Here is a 24,764-nt window from a genome sequence, read left to right as displayed (position 1 = left end):
GACAAGACAGTCAATAATTCTAATGCCACCTGAGAAGTACTGCATCATGTAGCAGGGTCTGTGTGAACCTGCGGAGGCAGCGCTAACATGAGTGACCGAAGGTGAGGGGACAGTGCCCAGACTCCACTGTCTGTGACTGAGACAGCTAAACGCACAGTCCTACATTGTCCCGTGGGGCCTACAGAGATTGGCAAGTGGGTATATCTTCAGGTATATTTCTGCCATACTGTGGGGAGAGGAATTCATGGGAATGATTTCAAAATCTTTGACATTCATAAAAATCAGAACAAGGTGAGTGAGAGCAATTTCTCATAGCTCTCGTGAGCCATCTAACTCTTAATTCTAGGCATTCACAAATTGGCTGTGAGGAGGTCATGTTGCTTATGTGGTTATAACATGTCTTTAGATACTTCCTAGTTAGATAGTCACAGGGGTGGGGCCGACTTAAAATAGGGGGTAAAGGAAGAGGAGAGCAAAAGAAGCAACCAGCAGAGTTTGAAATCATACCGTAACTTTTAAAACTAGTAGCTAAGTTGGAGATATTTTCAGAGGCTGAGAAAAAGCTAAAGGGAACAAAATTAACCCCTAATTCCAGGTTCCCTCCCTGTGCAACCCCGTGCCTCACACATGGGAAGTTTAAGGGATCTAGAGAGAGAAGAACAAGGGATCCACAGCCTGCCTAACACAAGCATCAGGAAACACACTTCTGGGTCCTCTGAGCTTCAGGGGTGGGGGTCCCAGCTGTCCATAAGAGTAACCCTAGGAAACAGGGTCTTAGGCACCAGATTCAAATCCCTTTTCTCAGCCAACTGCCCCAAGTTCCAACTATGACAATGTACAAAGACTCGGAAACGAGACAAATGGTTTCCGGCAGAGTCGAGATCAGAAGAACACACTTCTGGGTACTAGCGACAGTCTGCCAGTGTGTCCCTGAGGGTGTCAAAGGGCAGGAAAAAGTAACGAGGAAGGCAGCAGAGTCAACTGAGGCTCCTTTCAGAAGGCTAAGAAACGAGCATTTCAATTGGGGGGGAGGAGACAGCAGCATGAGAACCGGAAGTGACGCACAGCAGAGAGCAAGGCCCGGCTGAGCTGAGTGTAAAGGGCATTTCATGGAAATGGAATCTGGAGACAGAACTCAATGTGCTGTCAGCCCAGGCTGGTGACAGCAGAAACATCTGGTCTCCTTGTGACGCCACACTGATGGCCAGACCTTTTCCAGAGCTGACCTAGGACAGCCAAGCTCTGCTCTGTATCAGTTAGTTGGTGTGTGTCCCATTGGACAGGATAGCTGTTAGTAATCAAGGGCTTAAGTGCAACACCAGGATTTGAATGGGGAGAAGGAAGAGCATGCCAAGTTGCCCCAGGACACAGTCTGCTCGAACCAGCACAACAAACAAAAAGTCCTAAAAGCGTCCTGAGACTAGAAAATGGTACCGTAATCATCTGAAACCTGAACCAACCAGTAGCTATGACACCATTGGATATGTATTATCACTATGAGAAAAGTTTACTCTTCTGGGTTCATGGCAGAGTATGAGACTAGAATACAAAGGCACTAGCCTTTGGTAGAAACAGAATTAAATTTAATGGGTTAAAATGACAACCATGCCTTGAGGTTGAATTTGGGGACCCTGATTACTCACTTATTCACTTATCAGAGTGGCTCTGTAACTGGCTTGACCATTCATTCAGACGTCTGACTTGGGTCTGTGCCTCAACTTTGCACAAGGAGACCCCATGCTGTGGTGGTCTTGCTATGGACTGCAAACTTGAACTCCTGGCCATCCAATCCTTATGGTGAGCCAGTGGAGAAGAGTACTCAAAGCAGAGTGCTGCCACCCCTTTACAGAGCCTACACCTGGCAAGGCATTAAAGCCACTAGAAAGCCACACATTTAGATTTCTTTGCTTTAATCCCTTGTCAAAAAGCTTTTGCTGTAATGTTTTCCTGCTACCAACCTACCTGAGATAGGGCCTACCCATCGGCTAAGCGTCATTCCCAGGTCTCTTATACGCAGCCTGTGGGGGACCTTGCGCACAAGGCCATGGTTTTTTGATGAAGGCTATGAGGAATGGTTCTTTCCTTAGTACCAGGGGCAGCTCGGCTTCTTCCAAGAAACAAACTGGTTACCCCACCTACATGACTTCTGTCACTGATCGTGACTTCCTTCTTGCTCGGGCTGTCAGGGGCAATCTGGACAAGTCTATTGTTCACGACCAGCAAGTGGACGGGATCACGGGGACTGTGTTCCTGGATGTTAAATCTTGTCCTGAGCTTCAGGGTTTTCCTCCCACTATTTTCCCCTCATGTAATGCATTCCACCTGTTTATCGTATCTGTTCTGTCAAGCCTTTTCGTAAGCTATCTACTGATGCTGATTTTAATAGTCTGATCTATATGAAAATGAGATTACATATGAAACAGTGCATTGCTTTCACCACTGAGAGCTGTCACGACAGGGCACTGCCCCTTGGCCTTTGGGTCTCTGAGTCCATCAAGGATAAATAGCCGGCTCTTTGAAAAGGATACTTATTCTGGGCCATGCTGACTCCTTGAGGTCCATGTGAGTGGGAAATGGCATATGTAGTACAACTGAACAAAAATGGGGTGCAGAAGCATTCGGGGAGCCTAGGGCACGGTGAGCACAAGCACAGGCTGGAGTTAGGCTTGGCTGAGTTCAGATCCTGCATTTGCCACTTAACCACCCGTGTGGGCAAAATAATAGTACTTAATTCGAGACACTATTGCGCAGATGAATAATAATTCAACAAATGATGAAATCATTCATTCGAGGGTTTAGAACACTTGCTGACCGAAATCAACAACACTGAATAAACATCAGCTATTAGTCAATTGCGTGGATTTAGCCACTTCAAAATCTGCAGGGAAGGGAAGGTCTGAAGATCAACTGGGAAGGTAGGACAATGAGAACTGGGAGGTGAATGAGCTGTTCTCAGCCAAGGTGTGAGTATCCAGGTGGCAGACCAGGCTCACAGGCCCCCGGGGGGTGAGGTCAGGTACTGGGCATACATAGTAAATACTCTATATATCTACTACTCCAGAGCTAACTTTCTACATAAGAAGGGTGGTAGCCTGTGGCAAGGAGAAATGTGTCCCCTGCTTCCAAATAATGAGCTGGTCGCTGTGGAAGAGGAGAAAATATGGCAAAAAAAAAAAAAAAAACTGACCACGGAATGCAGAAATGGTTGTGTTTATAGGTGGTTTGCATCTTTGGTCTGTTTCAGTGATTTTCCATCTTTTTCATCTCATGGAGCAAGTAAACTAATTACTAACATTCTGTGGCACCCAATCTGACAAAAGAAAGGTATAATTTTGATTCATTCATACTGGATGGATGGCTATTATTGTGTGGGCTGTTGTCATTTTAAATTTGACAATCTAAGGGAAAAGAGGTCAGTGCCCCTGACTAAATAGTCAGGCATTGCATGTTTTAAAAATTCTTGCGTCACACTGGTGGGAAATCGCTGCTCTATTTGGAACTGGACAGAGAAAAGCTGGTGCTTGTGGAAAATCCTGACAGATCTGTCAATGGGGTGGTTATTTGCAAAATGTATAAACAGCCTCTCAGAATGTCACCCGCTAGCTAAGCTGGGTAAGCCATGCAGTTCTCCGCAGGCGCTTCCACCAGCAGGATGAGACTGCTGGTCTGGGGGCCTCAGAGTCCTTTCCGCCTTGTATTCCATTAAGAAACTCTGTTGTTAGAACAGGCGATTGCGCTGAACTGTCAGACCAGCTCTTAGCCTTGCAATGTGATTAGACTTTCAACTAACTAAATAGTGATTTTGTGTCTTAGAGCTCCTTTTCTGCTCAGTTACTGTGCTTGGACAGGTCCATTGGTGACATCGGACAGCAGTTTCTGCCCCAGAACACAGGGAACAGACAGCTCCTCCCAGCCCAGAGGCTGCCTCTGCAGGTTCTGGGGATGACATCTATTCATTCGGCCACAGAGAAGAGGAAGATCGGAGACCCGAGTCTCTCTGCATCCCTGTCTTCTCGGGCAGCAGGGCAGCGAGGTGTTCAGAGTTCAGGGCAATCTGGATTGGATTACCCTGGCTATTTACATAGATACTGTCTTTATACCCTTTGATGTCCCTCTCCCCTTTGAGGTCTCAGGCCCAAAGGATCCACTGATGGCTGGAAAGACAGGCATTTCACTGGGTAATTAAGATGCTGACAGTTGCCTCGGGGGAAGTGCAGTGAACAATGGAAGCAGATTAGGAAAGAAAATATGACAAAAGGAGAAAAAAGGTCTTAACTATTATCCTGAAAGGAAATCCGCTGTGAAAGAATGCAAAAGACTATCATGGACAAAGAACAGGAGAGCGAAAGAAAAAAGTCCTTTATTAAGGAAGAAGGTCTGTTCAGGGTGGGGAAACACAGGGACACTTTGATCCTGGGATCTAGGAGACCTCGGAGCTGGCCTGCTGGTGTTCACTCCTCAGCAGGTAAGCCCCGTAAGTACCTCCATCTGATCAGACCCCGGGCTCAGCAGTAAGAGGAGTTTCAGAAACATCGCCTTATTTGCACTACACATATTTCAGCTTTCCTTTACGTACCCTTGAATTATCTACATTGCACATCGATTTAATTGCTGGTAAATTCCATAATGTCTCTCCTCCAGTGGAAGTAAATACTACTCTGGAATATCGGTCACCTGGTGATAGGAAAAAAGAAAAAGGTTGTAAGTTATTCCCGTATTTCATAAGACTTGGCATGTAGAAGCAATACAGACTGGGAAACCACATGGACAATTCATTAGCTGCAGGGGAGCCTCGCCTTCGACAAATTCCAGGAGAAAATATATTTTAAAAAGCGATGCTATAATTTTGTCTTAGCTCAAAGCTTTTGTCTACTTACTACATCTTAAAAATCATAGGAGTTTCGTAACAAATGCATTTTGGATCGGACTCTAGTTGGGAAGTAACATCCATAAGAACTTTCAGCAGGTAGTTAATTAAATGTCTGCACCTTCATTTTCCAACACGTTGCCACAATGGTGCATAAAATCAAAGAATGATGCACCAGGGAATGTCGAGAATGGATTATACGGATGTTCTCTTTGGCAGCTAACTGGAGAGGAAAGACGACAGGTGATCAATTTAAAAGCACTAAAAAACGTTAACTAAGTGCAGACTGCTAGCCAGGGAGGGCCATGGCCACCCCCTACATTCTTGGTGAGAGCATGCTCTCTGCAGAAAAAATATCTTAAAAATCATACTAAAATATGTTTCTGAGTAAGGGAGGTTCTGTGATTTCTGGAAAGGGCCTGGCCTTTGGAGTTAGAACTGGGTGTGACCAGGTCTTGTCATTTCCTAGTGGGGTGACCTTGGGCAACCCACAGCCTCTCTGAGCTTTGGTTCCTCACTGGTAAAATGGAGAGCACAACACCTGTCTCAAACAGTTGTGAGAATTAAATGCAGTGATTAAAAAACAGGTGCTCACGATGTATGGTTTCTGCTGCCTTGGCCATTACAAAAAATCTGAACCAAGTTCAACAAAGCAGGCTATAGTTTTACATGATCTAAAATGCCTCACTGTCCTAACAAAGAAAATCAGCCTACAAAGTTAGGAATCAAGCTGTAGGAGATAAACTTTGTTCACGATTATGAAGTTTTCTTCATAAGCTCTTGTCTTCATCAAATGGCTATTCTCTTACGTAGATTGATGTACACATCAAAAGAAGTCTTGTAAAACATTTTGTTTTACTAGAGTCGGAAATGACTTTTTCAGGGTGGAACCTGCTACTTATATGAGACAAATATTTAGTGTTGACTGCTGAAATACAAACAAGACTGTATTTCAGGAATTTGCTGATGTTCTTCCTGGTTAAGGTATTAACTATCAGGTAGATGCTGGTTAAGCAATATATATATATATAACACCCGGAGAGAAATAAACAGCCAGAACGTGCAACTAACCAGAGCCCAGCTTTCTCAATGAGAGACAAAAAAAAGAATCTTGCGATGCTTCCTGGTCTCCACTGGCTATCTCTCTATTACTATACAGTGAAACCCTGTTCGAAACAGAGACTCTGAGGCTTGGCAACATCTAGAAACCTCAAAGAGCCAACCAGGGCCTGTAGTGATTGGAGTATACACACTGCAGAGAGACTGTCAACACCAACCAAAAAAGCAGAAACCAAGAGAGCTGCAACGGTAATATTCACCGACAGAAGGTAACCATCCACAAGTCGTCATTCCTTATCAGGCCTAATCAATGACTCGCGCACTTGTATGAGCTTCCTCTGGGTCCTGTACTCCTTCCTCCAGGGCAGCTGCAGAGCGGTTAGGCCAACTCTAGGCTGCAGCGGCTTTTTAGTGGATTTGCTGCCAACATTGAACTCTGGATTCCTGACCTCAGGGGAATTCTTCCAGTATCTGGGATCTCGTTTCTTCAGGGGCTCCTTCTGCTGGCAAAGTAGTCATTGTTCTTCATTTCCCCACAACCCCTGTCCCTTCCTCCTGTCTTCCACTGCCATCCTCACTGCCCAGTGGTTGGCATGATGACCCAAGTCCCCGAGGCACTTCACATTTTGGACTTACTTCTAGCTTTGATTTTGGTCATTTCTCTACCCCTAATGCCCAATGGCAAGGCAGGCACAGAGAAGGCTATCAATATATGCTTTTTGAATGACTTAAACTTTAAAAAATATATTTTGGGTTAAATGGTATTTTAGGGATCAATCTCAAAATATATACTTGTTACTTGAGCTTTTTTTTAAAATAGCAGGAGGAATTTTAAAAAGCAACTTGAAAATTTTAGGTCAAGAATTTTATTTGATTTATACCTTCCTTAAAACCGGAATATAACTTGATCATCTCTTCCTTATTCATTTTTGCTCTAGGTAAATACATTCGGATTAGTGGTTGGCTGACCTGGAGAAGAGGACACGGTCATTAAACTAAAGCCTCTTTAAGGAAGACGGGGATAGCGAAGCTGTGTGATGAGCCACACATGTCTATGGGTCCAGACTTTAATCACGTTCACTGCTAAGGAGGCCAGGGACCCAGAGAGGGGCTCGATCCCCCACAAATGCTACTCACTTGGAACGTCGCAGAAAAAGCTGTCTTTGTGGAAGTTCCAGTCAGCTTCTCTTTTTTCTCTTTCGTAATGATCATCGGACCACCGATCATCCCGATGGCTGAAACGGAACAAGTCAGCCTTCAGTAAAGTGCTAGCTGTTTCGGTGAGCGTGCCCGGAACAACATCCTCAAGGTCACGGCCTGTGGAGCACTTGAAATTAAGCTAGAAGGATTAACACAAGCCACAAACATTCATTTTCTCACGTCTGGGAAGAAAAAAAGCTGCAAACCCTCACTGTTTCATCCTAATACAACAAACTCTTACTGTGACTGTCACTCTTACTGTGACGATGACAACTGAAACAAGATTCTGAGCCACACATTTTCTATGGACTCTCTTTGCTCAGGCAGTGTTTAAAAGCGGAATTCATTAAGCAATGTTTTGTCTGACAGTTAGTTACCTTTTGGCTTGCTCATCTGCATATTTGAAGGGGTAATTGGCTAGTGTCGCTTTGTACCCTGTATTTTTCACCATGTTATTCCACGTGACCAGTCTCTGGCCTATTGTCGTCCCTCTCGGTTCAAAACCCTGCGGCAAAAAAAATCACAGATTCCTGTTAGTGTGCTTTATTTCAGGCCAGGGGGCGGTTACAGCAGCTTGGGGAAGCAACCTCCAGGTGAACAGCTTTCAACAGAAAATACAGACATTTCTCATGGCTACGGGCACTAAATTAAGGAGGAGCTAACGTGACACCGTCACCTGTTTACTGTGACACATCTCAGGAAAGAGGGGAAGAAAATTATCGGAGGCTTCTCTTTCAAGTCAATACTTTTATGTTGTGAAATATTATGGTGACGTTAGTTGACAAGAGGACATCACTGTCCTGCTCACCTCTTCCTCATCATTCCTTCGGGGCAGACCCTGCTGTGTCCTAGTGATACTGAAACTCCTCTAACTTCTTTGTGGGGAAATAGAGACAGTTTAAAGACGGAATGAAAACTTCTTTGTCATATGAAGATTCTCCAATTTCTTGCTTTTTATTATAACTTAAACATGGGAACCAAGAAGCAGAATTTCCAGATTTCTCATGGTGAGTACACTTCTTGACTTCTTAAGAACCTGAGAATATGGAGAAGACATCTTCGCTTTGCAGACAGATGGGTGTTTATACTTAATAATGACTTGAGAAGGCTTTAGGAAAAATGGGACCCTAAGTAACATACTGTGATCGGCACTAACATTTTTCTGAGTGGGTTCTGGGCTAAAGCACATAGGGACACAATTTCTGCTGGCCCCGCCCTCCTTACCAGCAGGGGGTCGGAGAAGTCGGGCAGCTCCGGCACCAGCACTCCAACCAGGGCACAGGCCACAATGAGTACAGTGCACAGGCCCAGGACCACCACGGGCCAGTCGGCTATCAGGGCCGCGTAGCTACAGAGCAGAGAGAAACCACAGGTTAGGCCTCTCAAAGCAACGGAGAGATTTCTGCTCCCTCAGCCATTTGTTCCATCCTCATACTTCTGGCCCAGGACAGGTATTTAGCAGTAAAAGATCTGATGAGATTGTAAGTATTCATATGTAGTTGTAACTGGAAGTAACAAGGTCACTGTCCTCTCGTGTCTTAGAGGTGAGCAGCGGTCACGTGCCACAGGCTGTGGGGAGTCAGGATACTGTCTATTTTTTGACAAATAACGTTTTTTTTGTCTATCTCTATGCCTGGAAAAGGGAAACTCTAAAATCTACACTCCCTAAATGGAAAGAACATGTATTTTAACAGAGGACCCAAAGTCCTTGTCACCTCTTCCAGAACTTTGGTTGTCTGGCTTTTCCTTTTCTTCATACTTTCACTCTGTAAACTCTGGCAAAAGAACTCAGCCCACGAACAAGTTTATGTAGTATAAATCTTAAGACTAACTCAGCCAAACCACAAATGTCCCACAAACCAATCACTTTCCTTCTAGCCAAAACTATAGTGAACATATCAATTAGACTGAGATGAAAGCAAAGTGTGGACAGGTGAGGTAACTCGTTCAGAGTCTCCAGATATAAAAAAAAAAAAAAACCCAGAAAAACAAAACCTCACAGGCCTGTAATGCACAGCATGACAACTGTAGGTAATCATATTGTACAGCATATTTGCTAAAATAGTAGATTATAAAAGTTCTCATCACAAGAGAAAAATTTGTGTGGTGTTAAGAGGTTAACTAGCTTCATTGTGGCATTCGTTTTGCAAATATATACAATAGCAAATCATTAGGTAACACACCTGAATCTAATCTAATGTTACCTCAATTATATCTCAGTAAAAAAGTCCCAAAGCTTGGAACCCAGGTAGTCTGGCTTTAGAGCCTGGACTCTTAACCACGATGATATCATCTTTTGCTTCAAGCACAAGAGAAATAAAAGACATCAAAGACTGTACTTGCAGGGATCGTTTCTATAGTTTGTTAGAAGACATCACAAATAAGTCAACTTGCCACAAATGTACCTTCCCCAAGTTCAATTTAAAAATGAAATTCCTAAGCCACACTATCAGTTTATTTTTCTTCAAGTCTGAATATTATTCACCAGACTGTAAATTCTGGATTTAAAAACTGATTAGGGAAAAAATTATGCTAGATAGGAGGGAATAACCTAACATTGATTCTGAAGGGAATGAAAACATGTGGTTGTTCAAATGTAAACACCAAGTGGTCAGAAGCTTTTCGATTTTCTACAACACACCCAATGCTTGTATTCTTTATACTTTATTTCCTCCTCCACCAAATGCAAACTAGGATGAAAGTAACTGCTTTTAAAGCAAGCACACTCGAGACTTTCTCTTCATTGTTTCAGACTTAAAGAGGACCTTTTACATTCTAGACGTTTCAAACATCAGCCCTGCAAAATGAAAACAGCCTCGGGCTCATACAATTACTCATTACACTTCATTTTAAATGGATCGATTTTCTTTCAAATGAAACAGAAGTTACCCGTTTTTCCTAACGTGTTACCAATAGAGGGCAGTGGGCCCCAATTTGCCTGGTTTTCATACCGAAGCTGAATTCGCCCACATAATGGCCTTTTGTTTTGTGCTCTTGAATCTGCACACACGTGCACAGCAGCCTTAGAAACCTGCTGCAGTAATTGCTCTTCTTGCCTTTGAAAGCATTTGGTTTTGATTTTGCTGCGCTGCTCTACGCGACATACGTGCATCGGCTACACGTGGAGACTTTATGTGTTGGTGACTTTAGCACACAATCCTTCCACACGCGGTTCACCTCACTGTGTTACAAGGCCGCTTCCTCCCACAGGTGTTTACACGCTAACCTTGCCTAGAGACACCTGTTCGTGCTGAAGAAATGGAACCGCCACCCCAGCACAGAAAACAGCTGCGGGTGGGGGAGGGGCCTCAGCCACTGCAAATGAAGTTTGCTCAGATGAGTGTCTCTCTGCGAAGTGCCACAGCATTGGTCTTCCTATTCTCTGCGCTAGGGTATCAGGTAGCTACGGGCACCTCGTGGGAAACTGAAGTTTCACACACCATCTGAAACTCCGACAATGGCTGTCACAGTAAGATAAAAATCGAGTTAAGCTGGAAAATTAAAGGGGATGTAAAGGAAATTAAAAAAGGCCAATAAAAGCTCACTGCTACATTTTGTGCTGCTTCCACCCCCGTTGAGCCTGGGCCCAGGGTACATATCCTAACTTAAAGAATGAAGTGCTTGAACATTATTTTCTTTGGAAAGTGCACCACATGTACATGAGAATTTTCAAAAGGGACCACTCTTTTTACTATAGTACGTTCTTCTGCACACCATACAATACTTGCCTTTCATCTGCCTGTTCTAAGTTTGGAAATCCCGAGACGCCGCAACGGAACTGTAATTGTAGTTCACCTCTGCAACACCTGGGTTACAGTTGGCGGTCACTCCCCAGTGAATGGCCAGGTGACAGTAGTCCCTGAGGCCCTCCTGCTGTCCCAGTTGCCCAGGTCAGGGCCCACAGGTTCACACTGTCATCTCAACAGGTTCACACTGTCATCTCAACAGGTTCAGTGTCCAGCAGAACCCAGGACTGCAGGACTCTCCTTCTTCTCTAGGATGAGGAAGCGGAAGGAGCAGAGTGGGCGGCATGTGTTCGGGGGTGAGCTGCAGATCTGATCGAGTGGACATGCTGCCTGCTGCCCGGGTCCACATTGTGACTAGCACGCTGGCCTTTTCACGAGCATCCAATGGGAAGTCCCCCAAATATACCCATAGATTCCCAGCCACCTTGACATTGGGTTTACTCTGGAGCCAGATCAGAAATAACTGTTAAAATAAATAAACTAAGTGTCTTATAGGGCGAACTTATGCCCAAGTGACATCATAGGGGGCCTCTCTTAAATGGGCCACTTGTGTTACAATAAAACCCTCTACAGTAAATTTTCCTTTCTTAGGTTACGATTTTTTTCTTTGCCTTCCATGCCTTTCTGGAAACACTGTCTTCTTTCTCTCCTTCCCTTCTGAGCAGACAGCCAGCCATGCTCCAGAGTGTTCAGTGCCCTGAAGGTAGGACCTTCTTTTCCTGACCAACCACCCAGTCCTAATCCCCTTCCAGCCCGGGTTTTGCTCTCACTCACAACTCGGGGAAACTGCCAAAATCAACTAACTAGTCCTGGTTTTCACCTTTCTGGACCTGAGCAATATTTAACCCTTTGGTTACCCCTTTCTTCCTAAAAATCTCATCTCTGGTTTCTCCTTTCCTATTTCCCTCAATAACTCTTCCTTCTTTCTGGTCCTTTAAAGGTAAGCATTGCAAAATGTTAGGAATCCTAAGGTCTCCAGTTTCACAACTACTCCTGCTTTATTGTAAATGGATAGATTTTCTTTCAAATGAACCAGAAGTTACCTGCACTTTTACCTCCAAACCAGCAGCATCAACTGTCAATTTGGTGGGAGGAATGACTGACACCTAAGAACTTTCACAACAGAAAACTGGACACAGAACTCTCTCTCGACTGCAAGGCAATAATTCATTCAATAATTTGATTCATATAGTAAAGAGGCAGGGAATTCAGGAGATAGAAAATTGGCAGACACGGATCTTGCCCTCAATGAACTTGGAGCCTAATACAGAAAATCAGACAGGTACTCAAATACCTACGCAACCAGGTAAGCAGGGACGTGTTTTCAGAGGAACGGGCAAAATGTTTTGTGAATTCAATGAAGGAAGAAATTACTCCCTGTTAGGGTGGGGAAGGGGAACTAGAAAAGGCATTTTCTTTTTTAAGAAGCTGCATTTATATGTGTAAATACTGAAATTAGGATTTTAAAACTGTTAATCGAATAACAGCAAAAGTAGGTACAAAGTTTTTCAAAATGCAAAAGTTTTAGTCATTCGAAAGGCTCTATTATTTCTAAAAAGTGAAAACTCATTTTCTTACTATACCATATTTACGTATATAACCTGTTCCCTCTATTTTTCCATCTTTTTTTTGCAAGAATGGATAAAATGTAGTATATGCTTACAATGGAATGTCATTCAGCTTTAAAAAGGAAGGTCATTCTGACACATGCTACCATGTGGGTGAAACTTGAGGCATTATGCTGAGTAAAATGTATTAGTCCACTCATATGAGGTATCAGTCAAATGCACAGAGGCAGGAAATAGAATGGTGGTTGCCAGCAGGGAGGGAGGAATCAACAGTAATCGTTTCATGGGAATGGAGTTACAGTTCTGCAAGATGAAAAAAGTCCTGGGGAGGGACGGCAGCATAATAATGTGAATATACTGAATGCTGCTGAACTGAGCACTTAAAAATGGTCAAAATAGTAAATGTATGCTGTGCCTATTTTACCAAAACTTTAAAAAATAAATACTTTTTTTACATGGCAGGGGAATTCACACATATTAAAGTTTGTGCTGTCATTTTCCTGCAAAAACAGGATAATTCTCCTTAGACAGGCTTCGGAATTACGTATCTGAGCTTTTTTAGCAAGTGAATTTCAAAGATCACTTAGAGTTTTTTAGGGTGTTATACCTGGAACATCTGAGACAATACTTTTTATCAGAAACTTATCCATTCAAAATGTTGCTCTTCCACTGAAAACGCAGAACTTTAAATTTCCATGTAAAAGAATACCTCCGGTCTTCATATGGTAACAGGCTTTTTAGGAAGAAACATAGCCAACCTATTTGGAAAAAAATGTGCCACGAATTCAAGCCGTGGGAGTTGGGAGAACACTATCTCTCAAGGAGCAGGGCACCGAGAAGCCAATCCATTCAGGGAAGGAGCACAAAACAATCAGGCAAATGTGATTAAACACAAACGGACTTGAAAGGCTGTCAAGCTACCTGGAGATTAGAACTGCTCTTGGAGATACAAGACCTCAAGCAGCCAACTCAGGGGAAATTTATTTTTCCTTCATAAAAATATGACGAGGAAGGTGGAAACAGCAGCAAAATGGGGAGAAAATACTAGACGGGGAAAAGCATGCAAGTACGATGGTTAGCGAGTAAGATAATCCAAGTTACTTTACCTTTTTGGTAACTTGAAAGGTCTGGATGGTCTGAAAAAAAAAAGCAAAGGGAAAATCATCAGAAAAAGAGCACTGTAACATAAAGGCTTAGTATGTATGTGTTCAACATTTTACTTCTTGCTCTCTTTGGAAGAATCTGGGAAGGGCTGGAAAAAGACAGCCAAGAGTTTCAGCACACCTGGATCCGACAGAGTTGGCCATCTGGTCCACCAGGTGGGAGGGTGCTGGCGCCGCTGGGCGGCACGCAGCGCCTGCACACCCTCCTAACGGGATCAGCCACACGGAGCATCGTTCCCCAGTCTGCAGCCGCAGGCTCACTCATCTCTCTTACGAGAATCCACACCCCTGTCTCCAAGATGAGCTGCTACCTTACTTATCAGGGATCCTCCAACACCTTTTAAAAATAGGACACTAGCACTTTCTGGTATAAAAACATCCCTTTTCTGAGATGGAGGAGCCGCTTCTCCACCTTCCAATTTCTTCCTACCTGACTCTACCACCACTTGAACAAGTATGGGCACACACTTCAACCGGCTCTTCCCACACCCTGTGTTTTCATTCCCTCTCGGCCTCTGTACCCCATCACCTCCATATGGGGCCTAAGTCATCTAGAGGAACTCCAAACCCAACTCGACACCAACCTCCAAACTCTTTTTTCTTACCAGATTTCTTTTTTCCAATTTACTGGCACATGGTAAGCACTTACTAAATATTTGGTGAACAAGCAAAATTCATTACTCATGTTTTCCTGTTCCCAAGTACAGTGTTTTCACAGTGTGGTCTGCAGACCCTCTCTTTTCAAACTCCATACCTGCATAAAGCTGGATTTTCTACGTAATTTCATATACTATATGGTTTTCTAGGTAATTTCATATATTTTAGCCAAATAGCACATTGCAATAGACTGTGGAAGTGGATAGGAGAATCCTGCTGTCTTCTACTAAGCCACACATCAAAGAGAATTGCAAAAATGTGAAACAATGCTAATCATCTCACTATTTTTTTTGTTTTGGAAAATATATTATTTTTCACAAAATGTTATTTATATTAATATGGGAAGAGCTTATTGTTATTTTAAGTGAGTTAACAAATTAAACATTCTGAATTTCTCAGTTTCAACCCCAATGTAGTACGTATCAGCTATAACCCATACAAACAAAAGCTCTTTGGGTCCTTAAGAAGTTCTGACAGCGTAAAAGGGTCATGAGATCAAAAAGTTCGATAACCATTCGCTGATATAGAGGATACTTAAATATTTGCAGAATAAACGAATAAATTTCCAACCTGTACAATCTACTAACCTGCAGTCTCGTACCAGGCTGTCCCATACTTTGAGGAAACAAAGCAATATGCAAAAATCTGTCTTCTCATCTTTCTACTTTCAAGCTATTATTCTTCCAGTCGTAAGGACCCTATTCTGAGATCTCAAGTTTTCTTTCTTATTTTCCCTCTCCATTCACATTTCTAATATATCTGTGTTCATTCTTTAAAAAAAATAGTTATTTAACTCCTGATACAGCCCTGAGTGAGACCAGCTGGGTCCCAAGCTTCACGGAGCTTACATTCTAGAATGCACTTGGTATTAACCTGTCTCTGAAGGAGGCATATGCTCCAAACTTCATGCCTGATTTCCATGTCCTCATTAGCAATATTGAGTCCATTAAAACATCAAAATCAAGGAGAAGGACCAGCCTCAGAGACTGTAAGCACCGGAAGCAACCAGAGAATACAGAGTCCAACTCCGCCCCAGTCCCGTGGTTGAGATGGCCTCAGTCTGTCTGTGGTCATTTGGGCCTCAGGGGCGGAGCTGCATAAGGACTCCTACCCCTTGATGCCTCATTTACTGCTCTCTGTCCTGAGTGTTTCTGTCTATAAAACCAAGGAGGGTAGAAAACCAACAACACAGAGATCATCATAAAGCATTAACCTGTCACATGGGAGAAGAAGTATTCTTTGTTTTGGAAGATGTGGAAATTCAAGTCAGGGTTTCCAGTAAGAACAGCCTAACTTGGTGCTTTGAGAACAAGAGACTGAATATTCACATCCTTATGGAAGAATACCAAAACCAGCATTCTTTTCATAGAAGTGTAGTAAAGAGGATTCATTTCTAAAAGCTGAAAAAGACATTAAAGCTGCAGGGAAGGACCGTATCTTATTTGTTTTCACATCTCCACAACCTAGGACAATGCACGGCCCTTTGTGAATATCAGATCACAATTTGTTGGATGAATGAATGAGCATCTTTTGTCACTTGTCTCAGGCTCTGAAGCGAGTAGTTGCTGGGAGAGCAAGAACATGGGAACATAAGTATCTATGAGGGTGAATTTCATTTTCTGTTTCTCTCTTTCTGACACACATGCACAGTCTGTACCTTCAGCCCCTTCTCATCTGCTAGTCCTACGCTCCTTCACCACTTGACTACATTTTGTAAGATTTTGTCCGTGCCTCTAAATCCTATAGTAGAGGCGCTCCCTTTCAATGCTGCAGGAACCATTACTCTGATGATAAATAGAAAGGTTTATTGAAGCAAAAAATTAAAAAAACTGTAACATAGATGTAGACCCAGCTGCCACTCTTTCTCACGCAGCTGCACTAGGCACCATGGTCTACAGTGTCGTCTTCACGAGGACTTAGGATACCTGCCTGTATCCTGAGTATGCTGCCTGCAATACACGACTCAATGTTGACTATTCCCCGAAAATCTTTTACAACTGTCTCTCTCCTGCCTAATCCACTATCAATTTTTTTCACAGCAATTTGCCTTTATCCACAGACTTTCCAAAGTCTACAGTTTTCCTTAAAAAAAAAAATTAACTCTTTTAGAATGTATATATAAATGGATTACCTTGGAATTTTAATTAAGCGGCCTAATTTACAAAAGCAAGCCCAGCTGGTGTGCACGGGTTTGGAAAACACACCTGCCCGGAGCCGCAGGTGGAAGTGGGTGGAGATGGGGCAGCGCAGCTGCTGCCGTTGAGTGGCTGGCCATGCTTTCCACAAACATCTTTACTACTGAAGAAGTCCTTTAGAGCATTTAATTTGGGGGGTACATCTACCAAAAAATCTATAGTATTTCAAAATGTAATGACATATTGACTTTAAAATGTGTAACAGTTTTACTGAGCTATAATTCACACACCATGTAATTAATTCCTATTAAGTATACAAGTTAATGGTTTTAAGGACTTGCAGAGTTGTACATCTATTATATAAAAATTGATGGACACCCGTCCATCGATTTTTAGAGAACATGTTATCTGAACAGCAATGATGAGGCTATCAATGAACTGTGAGAGAACATTCATTTTTACAGAGCGAGAGAGTAGGACACTGAATAAAGAAGCAAATCACTTGATTTACATACAAAGCCTTAATGTTTTACTCCGAGTTTTGAAGTCACACGTTCTCAAAACCAACTCATGAATTTTCGTAAGTTAATAGATTTGCTATCTTTAGGTTTAAAGTGATCCTCGGAGTCCCTGGGATAGAGCGCCCAAGCAGTTGCAAAGAAATGATATTTTATTGTACACATTTTGGGCTGTCACAAATGTAAATATTCTCTTTTTTCCTACTTACCCCTGCTAAGTCTTTCTCTTTTTTTTCCCACTGAGACATTCATGGCTCTGTGACTAGTTTCCTGCCTAAAGACAGAAACGACTACAGATTCACCGCATTCTTTCCGCTTGAGTAGAGACTTCATCTTATGTTAAACTTGAGACCATAAGTAGAGATCGTTGACATCAATTGAAAAAAGAAAAATTGAGCTTACCACAAAGATACCTCCTGGGAAAACATGAGATCCCTTTGAAGTTGTTTTGGACGTGACAAGCAGAGAGGTCTGAGACGCCAAACCACAGCTACAGGTACGACAAGAAATCGCTTTGATTCGCCGTGCAGTTATCTTTAATTCTTCCCTTTCAATCTCTTACCAGAAAATATCCGAGAAAGGAGGCAGGCGGAGGAGCCACCCCGCATGTTCTCCCGTCAAAGGGAGTCTTCCTCCGTGTGTGAAACCTTTCCAATTTGCTACTTTTTATGTCTGTCTAATAAAACCTGCAGCATGATTTTTCACCCCAACTTCAGACTTATGTTGATAAATAGCAACTAGTAGAAATAAACACATAAATCTAGCTTCTGTTATAGAGAGAAACAAGGTTCTTCCAGGGTTCTTTCACATTTTAATACCACACAGTCAAACACACACCCAGGAACAAACAAATAGTAATTGGATACAGGACCCACTGCCTGCCCTTCAGTTAGGTTTTTAGCCTTTTTATCTGATGAGGAAGAGCCCCAAGGCAGATGATCCTGGTGTGTTCCAGGATCCCCTCCCAACCTTGGGTGGTACCCACTTCCCAGAGGACTGGGTGTGGTCACTCTCTCCCACTCGGGAGGGCATTGCTGTATGAAAGTGGTGGCTGATGCTGTTATAGGACTAAGCTCAATCCTGCCCTAAAAAAAAAAAGAAAAATGAAGCACTGGCAACCTCAGATACTGGTAATTAGTGATAAGTGGCCCCTGGCACTTAACCCCCGAGAACTGGAATAGCAGTTGGGGACCTTGGCTCCAGGACCCGGGTGACCTGTGAGTGTGGTTTGTGTCCATGCATCGGTCATGGAACAGCCAGTGAGACCAGAAGTTCTCAGAAGGAGGTACAAGCAAGATAATCAGGATGAGGGGTGTGGGGGCCAATCCAGAGGCAAGGACAACTTTTTTGAAGGTAATTAAAAAAAGAAGTAGTATGAGAGGAGAAAAGTTAACAAGAAACAGAAAAAAATGGAAAAGCTGTCAACAGTCTCTGTCCCTCACCTTTGTTCTCTCTCATAATTTTGGGGGCACGTGAGAGCGGGAGATGGAAGGGTGATGGAAATGGGAATGTTGAAACGTGAAAACACCTGTCCAGAGGATTCTGTTGTTGACAGAGCTGCAGGATTAATGTCACAACTTACAGAGGGACGGTATCAGCTTTCCCCAGTTCCAAAGAGCTCTTCCTAGCACTCAGGGAGAGCATGGCTCTGGGGAGAAAAAAAAAAAAAAACCAGCTTTGTGTAGTTCTGAACAAGTGAAATAATAGGAAGAAAATAAGCTTTCCTCTTGATGGTAGTGACCAAATTCAAGTAAAAAAAGTGCTTCGGGTAGCCCATTTGAGTCTTGACAGTCCCCCTGGACTGAGCCATGTTGCCTTTTCATAAATATTCTACGAGCAATAACTTCAGTCCAGTGCTGGCGTGTTAGGAAGAAAGGGTCTGGAATAAAGCACTCGCACTTTGATGAGCATTCTTTAAAAGATGTCCAACAAAAACACTGCCACTCCGCATCGCTAAGTGTTCCCATGAGTCATCGGCGGCGTACTTGGGTCCCACCGTGAGGGTGAAACAGAAACCCTGTAGACATGCTAAGCCTGGCCTCTAATTCATCTTTCATGCACCGAAGCTAAAATGGTTATGGTCTTGTCAAGTGATTTGAAGAATAACAGACCGCAGCAACTTACGCAATGTATTTCCTGATCGCTCAGGGGCTGTGGCCTCAACGTATTGGTCACATTGACGTCTGAAACTGTGGTAGGAACAGAGTCCCAACCACTACACAGAGTCTAAAACAACCTAGGAGGCAGGAGGAACAGGTTGGGAGTGCAGGACTCATGTTTAAAGATCACCCAATAAATACCAAACACTTTATAAATGTTAGAAAAGAAAGTCAGCATGTATTGAATAAATATTTGAGTATGCAGAAACTATCTTTAAGAAAATAGTGAAATGAGTGAATCAGAAGACATGAGGAAGCCTGTGGACTGAAACAGCTGAGGGATCCGGGGCAAGTCCTTTAATTTCTGAGGACTTGGGAGAAGTGGGTCATACCTAAAAATGCGCTGGTAGGGAAAAATGAGCTTCTACAAAATGCTGAATGTTATCTAAAGGATAAAAGTATGACTCCTGCTCCCACCGCCATCACTAGTAGTTCATCTAGAAATGGCATCAAAACATCCATTACGTAGCACAGAAGACTAATGTGGAATAAAGCGTTAGTGGCCCTTTATGCACAAGCACTGCGAACCTTTATGATTTACTTGACAAGAATCAAACGGCACTTGCAACTGGCTGAATGCAATACATGAATGGCATCAGACCCACGTGCCTCACTGAGTGAGAGGTTGATTGTTAGAACTGTAGGGAACCCGAAGAGCCACCCCACCTAACACCTTCACGTAAGGAAGGAGGAAAAGTCTGAGATCACAGAGTAAGTCAACGGAGGACGAGGTCTAGAAGGCCAATGTCCTGACTAGACCCTGCGCTTTTTCGCCACAACCTGGAAACCTGGTGCGGGCTAGGAGATATTGCTTGTAAACTCCAAGGCGAAAGGCAGGGAGAGCAGGAAGCACTTACTCAGAAGCAAATGGCACATGTTCACAAGAGGGCGTAAGCAAGGATGTTCACTGCAGTTTACAACACGGGGAAAAGGTGGCAGCAACTTACATGTCCACCTGTGCACAGAAGGGCCCTAAATGGATGTCGGCTCATCCGCCCTGTAGAACGCGATACAGAGTGAACACACACACACACACACGCACACGCACACATGCCCCGACAGGGAAAGAATGCCAAGGGAAAGTGCAAAGTCTCAAAACAATTCATACTGTGCTCATGGGAAACACGAAGTACAAAATACGTGAATGTATTTGAAAAATGCAGAATGGATATGGCAAATGGATAGCTGTTTACCATCGGAGAAGAAATCTAGTTTGTTTTGGTATTTTTGAATTCTTTGTGAGAACGTGTTCATGAATTCACTGTATAATAAGTGAAAAGAATTTTTATAAAGGGAGATTGCATATGTATTCATTTATGTGTATGTGGCTGGAATATTTTATTTGAAAACTTCTCCCACTGATTCTGAATTTGGGGAGAATGGGGCACTCTGGCTGACTGAACTAGATGAACAAAAGTAACATTACACACAGATCCTAAGTTTTCAAAGAACTTCCAAATACATTTAATACGACATCCATTGTTCATTCTGTCAACTCAGATATTTACCACGCAGTTAAGTGACACCAAGTAATTTGATCATCATTGAAGTCACCTGGGTAGCTTATTAAAAACAGGCCCTTCCCCAGGGTCTGGTTCAGTGAGGCTTGGAGTAGCGACTACATGGTCAGAGCTTAAACCACTGCCTGGGACAGTCTGCCAGGAAAATGTGACCTCTGAACAAGAAACAATTAGAGAATAACGCAAGAAGATAACCAGAACTTAAAGGTGTGGCACAAACATGAAGTGCATGGGAGACAGGGGGGTAATATTGGAACACAGTAGTCCAAAGAGTAGCTCTTGAACTTGACATGAGAAGTAGAATTCGAGCTAGGCCTTAAAGGACAGGTAGGTTTGGGAGAGATCAAGAGGAGGGAGAGAGAAAGGAAGCAGTGTGCCAAGACCTATGCCGGCCAGCACCACCCGGCAGTGCCAGCAACGTCAGTGCGCCTTCCGGTGACAGAACAGTGAGGAGGGCAGCGTATCGCAGCAGGGGAAAGCAGGAGACTAGAACGGGCCAGACAAATAGGAAGCTGCTCCATTTCTTGAGCAGGAAGGAATATGATGAACACACTGTTCAGAAGCGTGACTTGGTGGCAACGTGCAGGATGAAGTGGGAAGGGGAGACCCTACAGCTAAGGAGATGGCGTTGGGAGCTAGTGCCATGTTCCAGGTTTACGGTGCTGAGAGGGAAAACCAGAAAAGACGACATCTTCCTTTAATGGTTTGGAAAGCCTCTGAGAACCTTCTAAATGTGTGAATTCAAATAATGAGTATCAATTGTCAGAAATGTATATGGTGTTCTAAGAAAAAGTTCTGATGAAGTTTTGGATTAACCAAGGCTTACATGTATATCTTATGTACATTTCAACACATTTCTATACTCACTATTGTTTAATATTTACATATAAAGAAGCACCTTAAGTACAATTAGAAATGTGTAAAGCTGCATTTAATGCATCTGTATGTGATGAATTAAAGTAGTAATGTGCCTACTGAAGTGAAGTGAGTGACAATTTGGCTTACAACAGAAGAAGGCTGTCCAAAAGCTTAGCCTGGAGGTTGATAGCACAGATTTATAAGTACATTTGTGGGGCTTATATTAAGCTGGATTCGACAAATATACTTCACTAATTTTATTAAAATAAGACACACAAACATTTCTCCACTTTCAACATTTCATGAATCATATCTATAAAATAGTGAAATGTTTTTCCTTTTCACTACAAACTGTATAAACTAAATAAACACTAATTATAGCCTCAGCAAAGATACATTTGCATCTATGAAAATAAGTTTTAATCTATTTCATTAAGGACTAACTGAGGACAAAGCTGTCATCAGTTAGAGCAGAGGTTGAAAGTATAAACAGTCACCAAATAGTTGCCAACTGTCTTCTTCTCCAGTATTTACTGCTTCTCAATTAGAAAATAACGTGTCTATATTCTGTTCAATGTAAAAGCTATTATTTGAGCTCAAAATTATAAGGGAAGATTATTAATCTTTCTTAAATTCATTTTCCACATATTTTAAATTATTTTCCCCCTACAAAATCACTCAATATTGTACAAGTTTCAGTTGGGAAGGTTAAAAGTCACACCTGCTATTTAAAAAAAAAAACATGGGGGGGGAGTTAAAAAAAGAATAAAAATCCACTGTATCAAAATGAATTCCAACAGTGTAACCAATACCTTGCAGCTGTTGTGATATCTTTATTTTACTAGCCAGGAGAATAGAGTATTCCCTCAACTTCTACAGAAATTCTTTAGTTATGCTTTTAAGAACAACAATATATACAGTGAATTGATTTTTCTTCCTTACCTACGTTTTCTCATATTCATCCTTTAGTTTAAAAATTAAATTTAGGTAACTCAAGTAACTGTCAAAAGCTTTAATAAAGAAAGATCAAAGCAAGCTCAACACAAATCTTACAAAAACAATACAGATAGAAAAGTGTCTTCTCAGTCAAGTCTGCGGTTTAAAAAAACAACTAAGCTCAATGGAATGAGACTGAGCACAATCGAGAATTTTCTGAAGAAAAATGAGCCCCCCCCACCCAGGGGTGGGATCCCATGTGCTCATGCCGCAGTGGGTCCCTTGTGACACTGTGGCACTAAGGACAGCTCACTGCCACCTGGAATTCAATATACTCATTTTGCAAGGCACAGCCTCTGTTTGCAACCCCCAAACCTATGATATATGCCAAAGACCCCGAATACCACACTGAAGTTTAGGAATTTATTCAAAGGAGAATGTATTAAGACCCCAGTGAGAAGTAAGGAGACCTAGTACTAAACGGTCGGGCTTTAATGTCTCTGGTTTCTGTCCTCATCTGCAAAATAAGGAGAGTAGACAGCATTATTTCTAAGGTCTTCTGCTGTGAAACTCCACTGCACTCTCCGTGGGATTTCAGATCATTTAGGTCCCTGTGTGTTTTAACACTCTGCCACGGCAAAAGCTACGGAGGCGGATTCCCCTAATGAAAATTCTATTTCATTTGAATAATAACAGCAGCCCTCCCATAAAAGAGGTAAGAACCAGCCTCTTAAAATGCATTGAAAAATGATGACACTTCTTTAGCTAGAGAGGCGTTGGAAACGGCCGGGTGAATGTTTGATGAAAACGTGCCTGCGCTCGGTGGCAGGAGGGGGCGGGGCTCCCTGTCCACGCACTTAGAGGAACTGGAGACAGGATCGTGGTGGGAGGGACACGTGCGCGGCAGGCGTCAAAGGAGGAAGAACCTCCGCAGCACAGGGCACCAGCTTTTCTAACACGTTCGTGGTGAGCAGTTGGTCACTCTTCTTCACCAACGCGCTGGGTGTTCCCAGAAGAGCAAGCCCAGCACTGCTCAAGTGCGAAGACCTAGTTTAAAATTTCTAAAAGCCTCTTTCCTGAGTTTCCCACCCAGTATCCAAGAAAGGCAGTGTAAAATCTTCATTAAAAATATCTTGGATAGGTTGTTTTGCTTAATGTTCTGCCCCTTCTAAACATGCACTTTAATTTTTAAAGGAGGGGCCAAGCTTTCATGAGAAGATAAATTTTGTTTTAATGTTGATTTTGTTTTCTGATTATACCCACATTCGTTTTTTGTCTGAAAAAGCAGAACATTATATTTTTAAAAATCACCCTTAGTCTCACTAGACCAAACTGAACTCTGTAATTCTTTTTGATCTTTGATCTCTGTAATTCTTTCAGTATTTTTACCCTTTGTGCCTAAATACACACATTAAATATGCACAATTAGGTTCATACTGAACATCTGACGTATTATCCATTTGGATAATGAGCTTTCCCCGTGTAATTAACATCTTTTGAAAACATGGTTTTTAGTAGCTGCATAATGTTCCGTTCTATTTACCATGACTTATTTATACATGCACACAACTGTACTCACACCAATATATTTCTTTATGTCTCCTCTGCCTACATACATCTATTTCCCTATTTATTTATAAGAGGTCTGTACGAAAGCCATGAAACATCACAGTTGTGGCAAATATTTTTTTCCTAGTTTGCGAACGCTTTTCCAACATGATTTTTTGCACACACACCTGATATTTGTTTTGTAGTTTCTGTGACTTCTTTTACAAGTCAAGAGTTACCCTTGATTCAGACGTCGGTTTTTTCCCCCCATTTCACTTACTATGACTTTGAGAGGCTTCAGCTACCATCTTCTGAAAAGCCCTGTTTTAAGGAAGAACGCAGAGTCCAAAACTTCATTCCCATAAAAGACACGGCCTCTGACATTGTGACGAGAAGGAGCTGATCGCGGGGCGTCTGTGCTGACAGGAGACCTAGTGTCTGTGGTCAGGCTGAACCTCCTGGGCCCCGCCCAGTACGGGCTGTGGTTTGGCTTTACAGCCGTTCCCTTGAGTTTAATTATCATTGGGGACAGGTGTGGATGCTGAGACTGTCCTTCCAGAACCCACAACAGCGAGGACAAACCTCTCGGTTAGTTGGTGCCCATTTCATTAGCCAGATTTGGGGAAACCAGGAGCAATGGGAACATGGGAGATCCACTTTCTGCCTTCCTACCTCCTGAACAGGCCTTGCCCACGATTTCCTGGCTTAGCAGAAGGGAAGATGTCAGACTGGCCACATTTGAGAATGGGGGCTGAGCGGAAGTCAGGAGGCCCCCGAGTGAGCAAGCGGGTTCAAGTACTAGGGTTTACACGTACTGAGGTCTGTTTCCT

At 42.8% G+C, this 24,764-nt stretch overlaps 1 protein-coding gene across 8 annotated transcripts in view; it reads right to left on the bottom strand.

Annotated features, from left to right (window-relative positions):
• DISP1 (dispatched RND transporter family member 1) overlaps positions 1 to 24,764 on the bottom strand; it is a 170,687-nt gene that overhangs the window by 6,362 nt on the left and 139,561 nt on the right. For all 8 annotated transcript variants that reach the window (XM_053659568.1, XM_053659567.1, XM_053659565.1 and 5 more), the window contains 5 exons: positions 13,547 to 13,576; positions 8,351 to 8,474; positions 7,504 to 7,631; positions 7,064 to 7,161; positions 4,577 to 4,674 (listed from right to left, as the gene is read on the bottom strand). In XM_053659568.1, the coding sequence (XP_053515543.1) occupies positions 4,577 to 4,674; positions 7,064 to 7,161; positions 7,504 to 7,631; positions 8,351 to 8,474; positions 13,547 to 13,576 (478 nt within the window). The remainder of the gene's footprint in view (positions 1 to 4,576; positions 4,675 to 7,063; positions 7,162 to 7,503; positions 7,632 to 8,350; positions 8,475 to 13,546; positions 13,577 to 24,764) is intronic.

Source organism: Artibeus jamaicensis, unplaced genomic scaffold, assembly GCF_021234435.1.
Source record: "Artibeus jamaicensis isolate MK-2021 breed Jamaican fruit bat unplaced genomic scaffold, CSHL_Jam_final scaffold_754, whole genome shotgun sequence".
In the NCBI taxonomy this organism is placed as follows: Eukaryota; Metazoa; Chordata; class Mammalia; order Chiroptera; family Phyllostomidae; genus Artibeus; species Artibeus jamaicensis.
The sequence above is the reverse complement of the archived record's forward strand: the minus strand, read 5'-3'. Positions and strand labels throughout refer to the sequence as shown.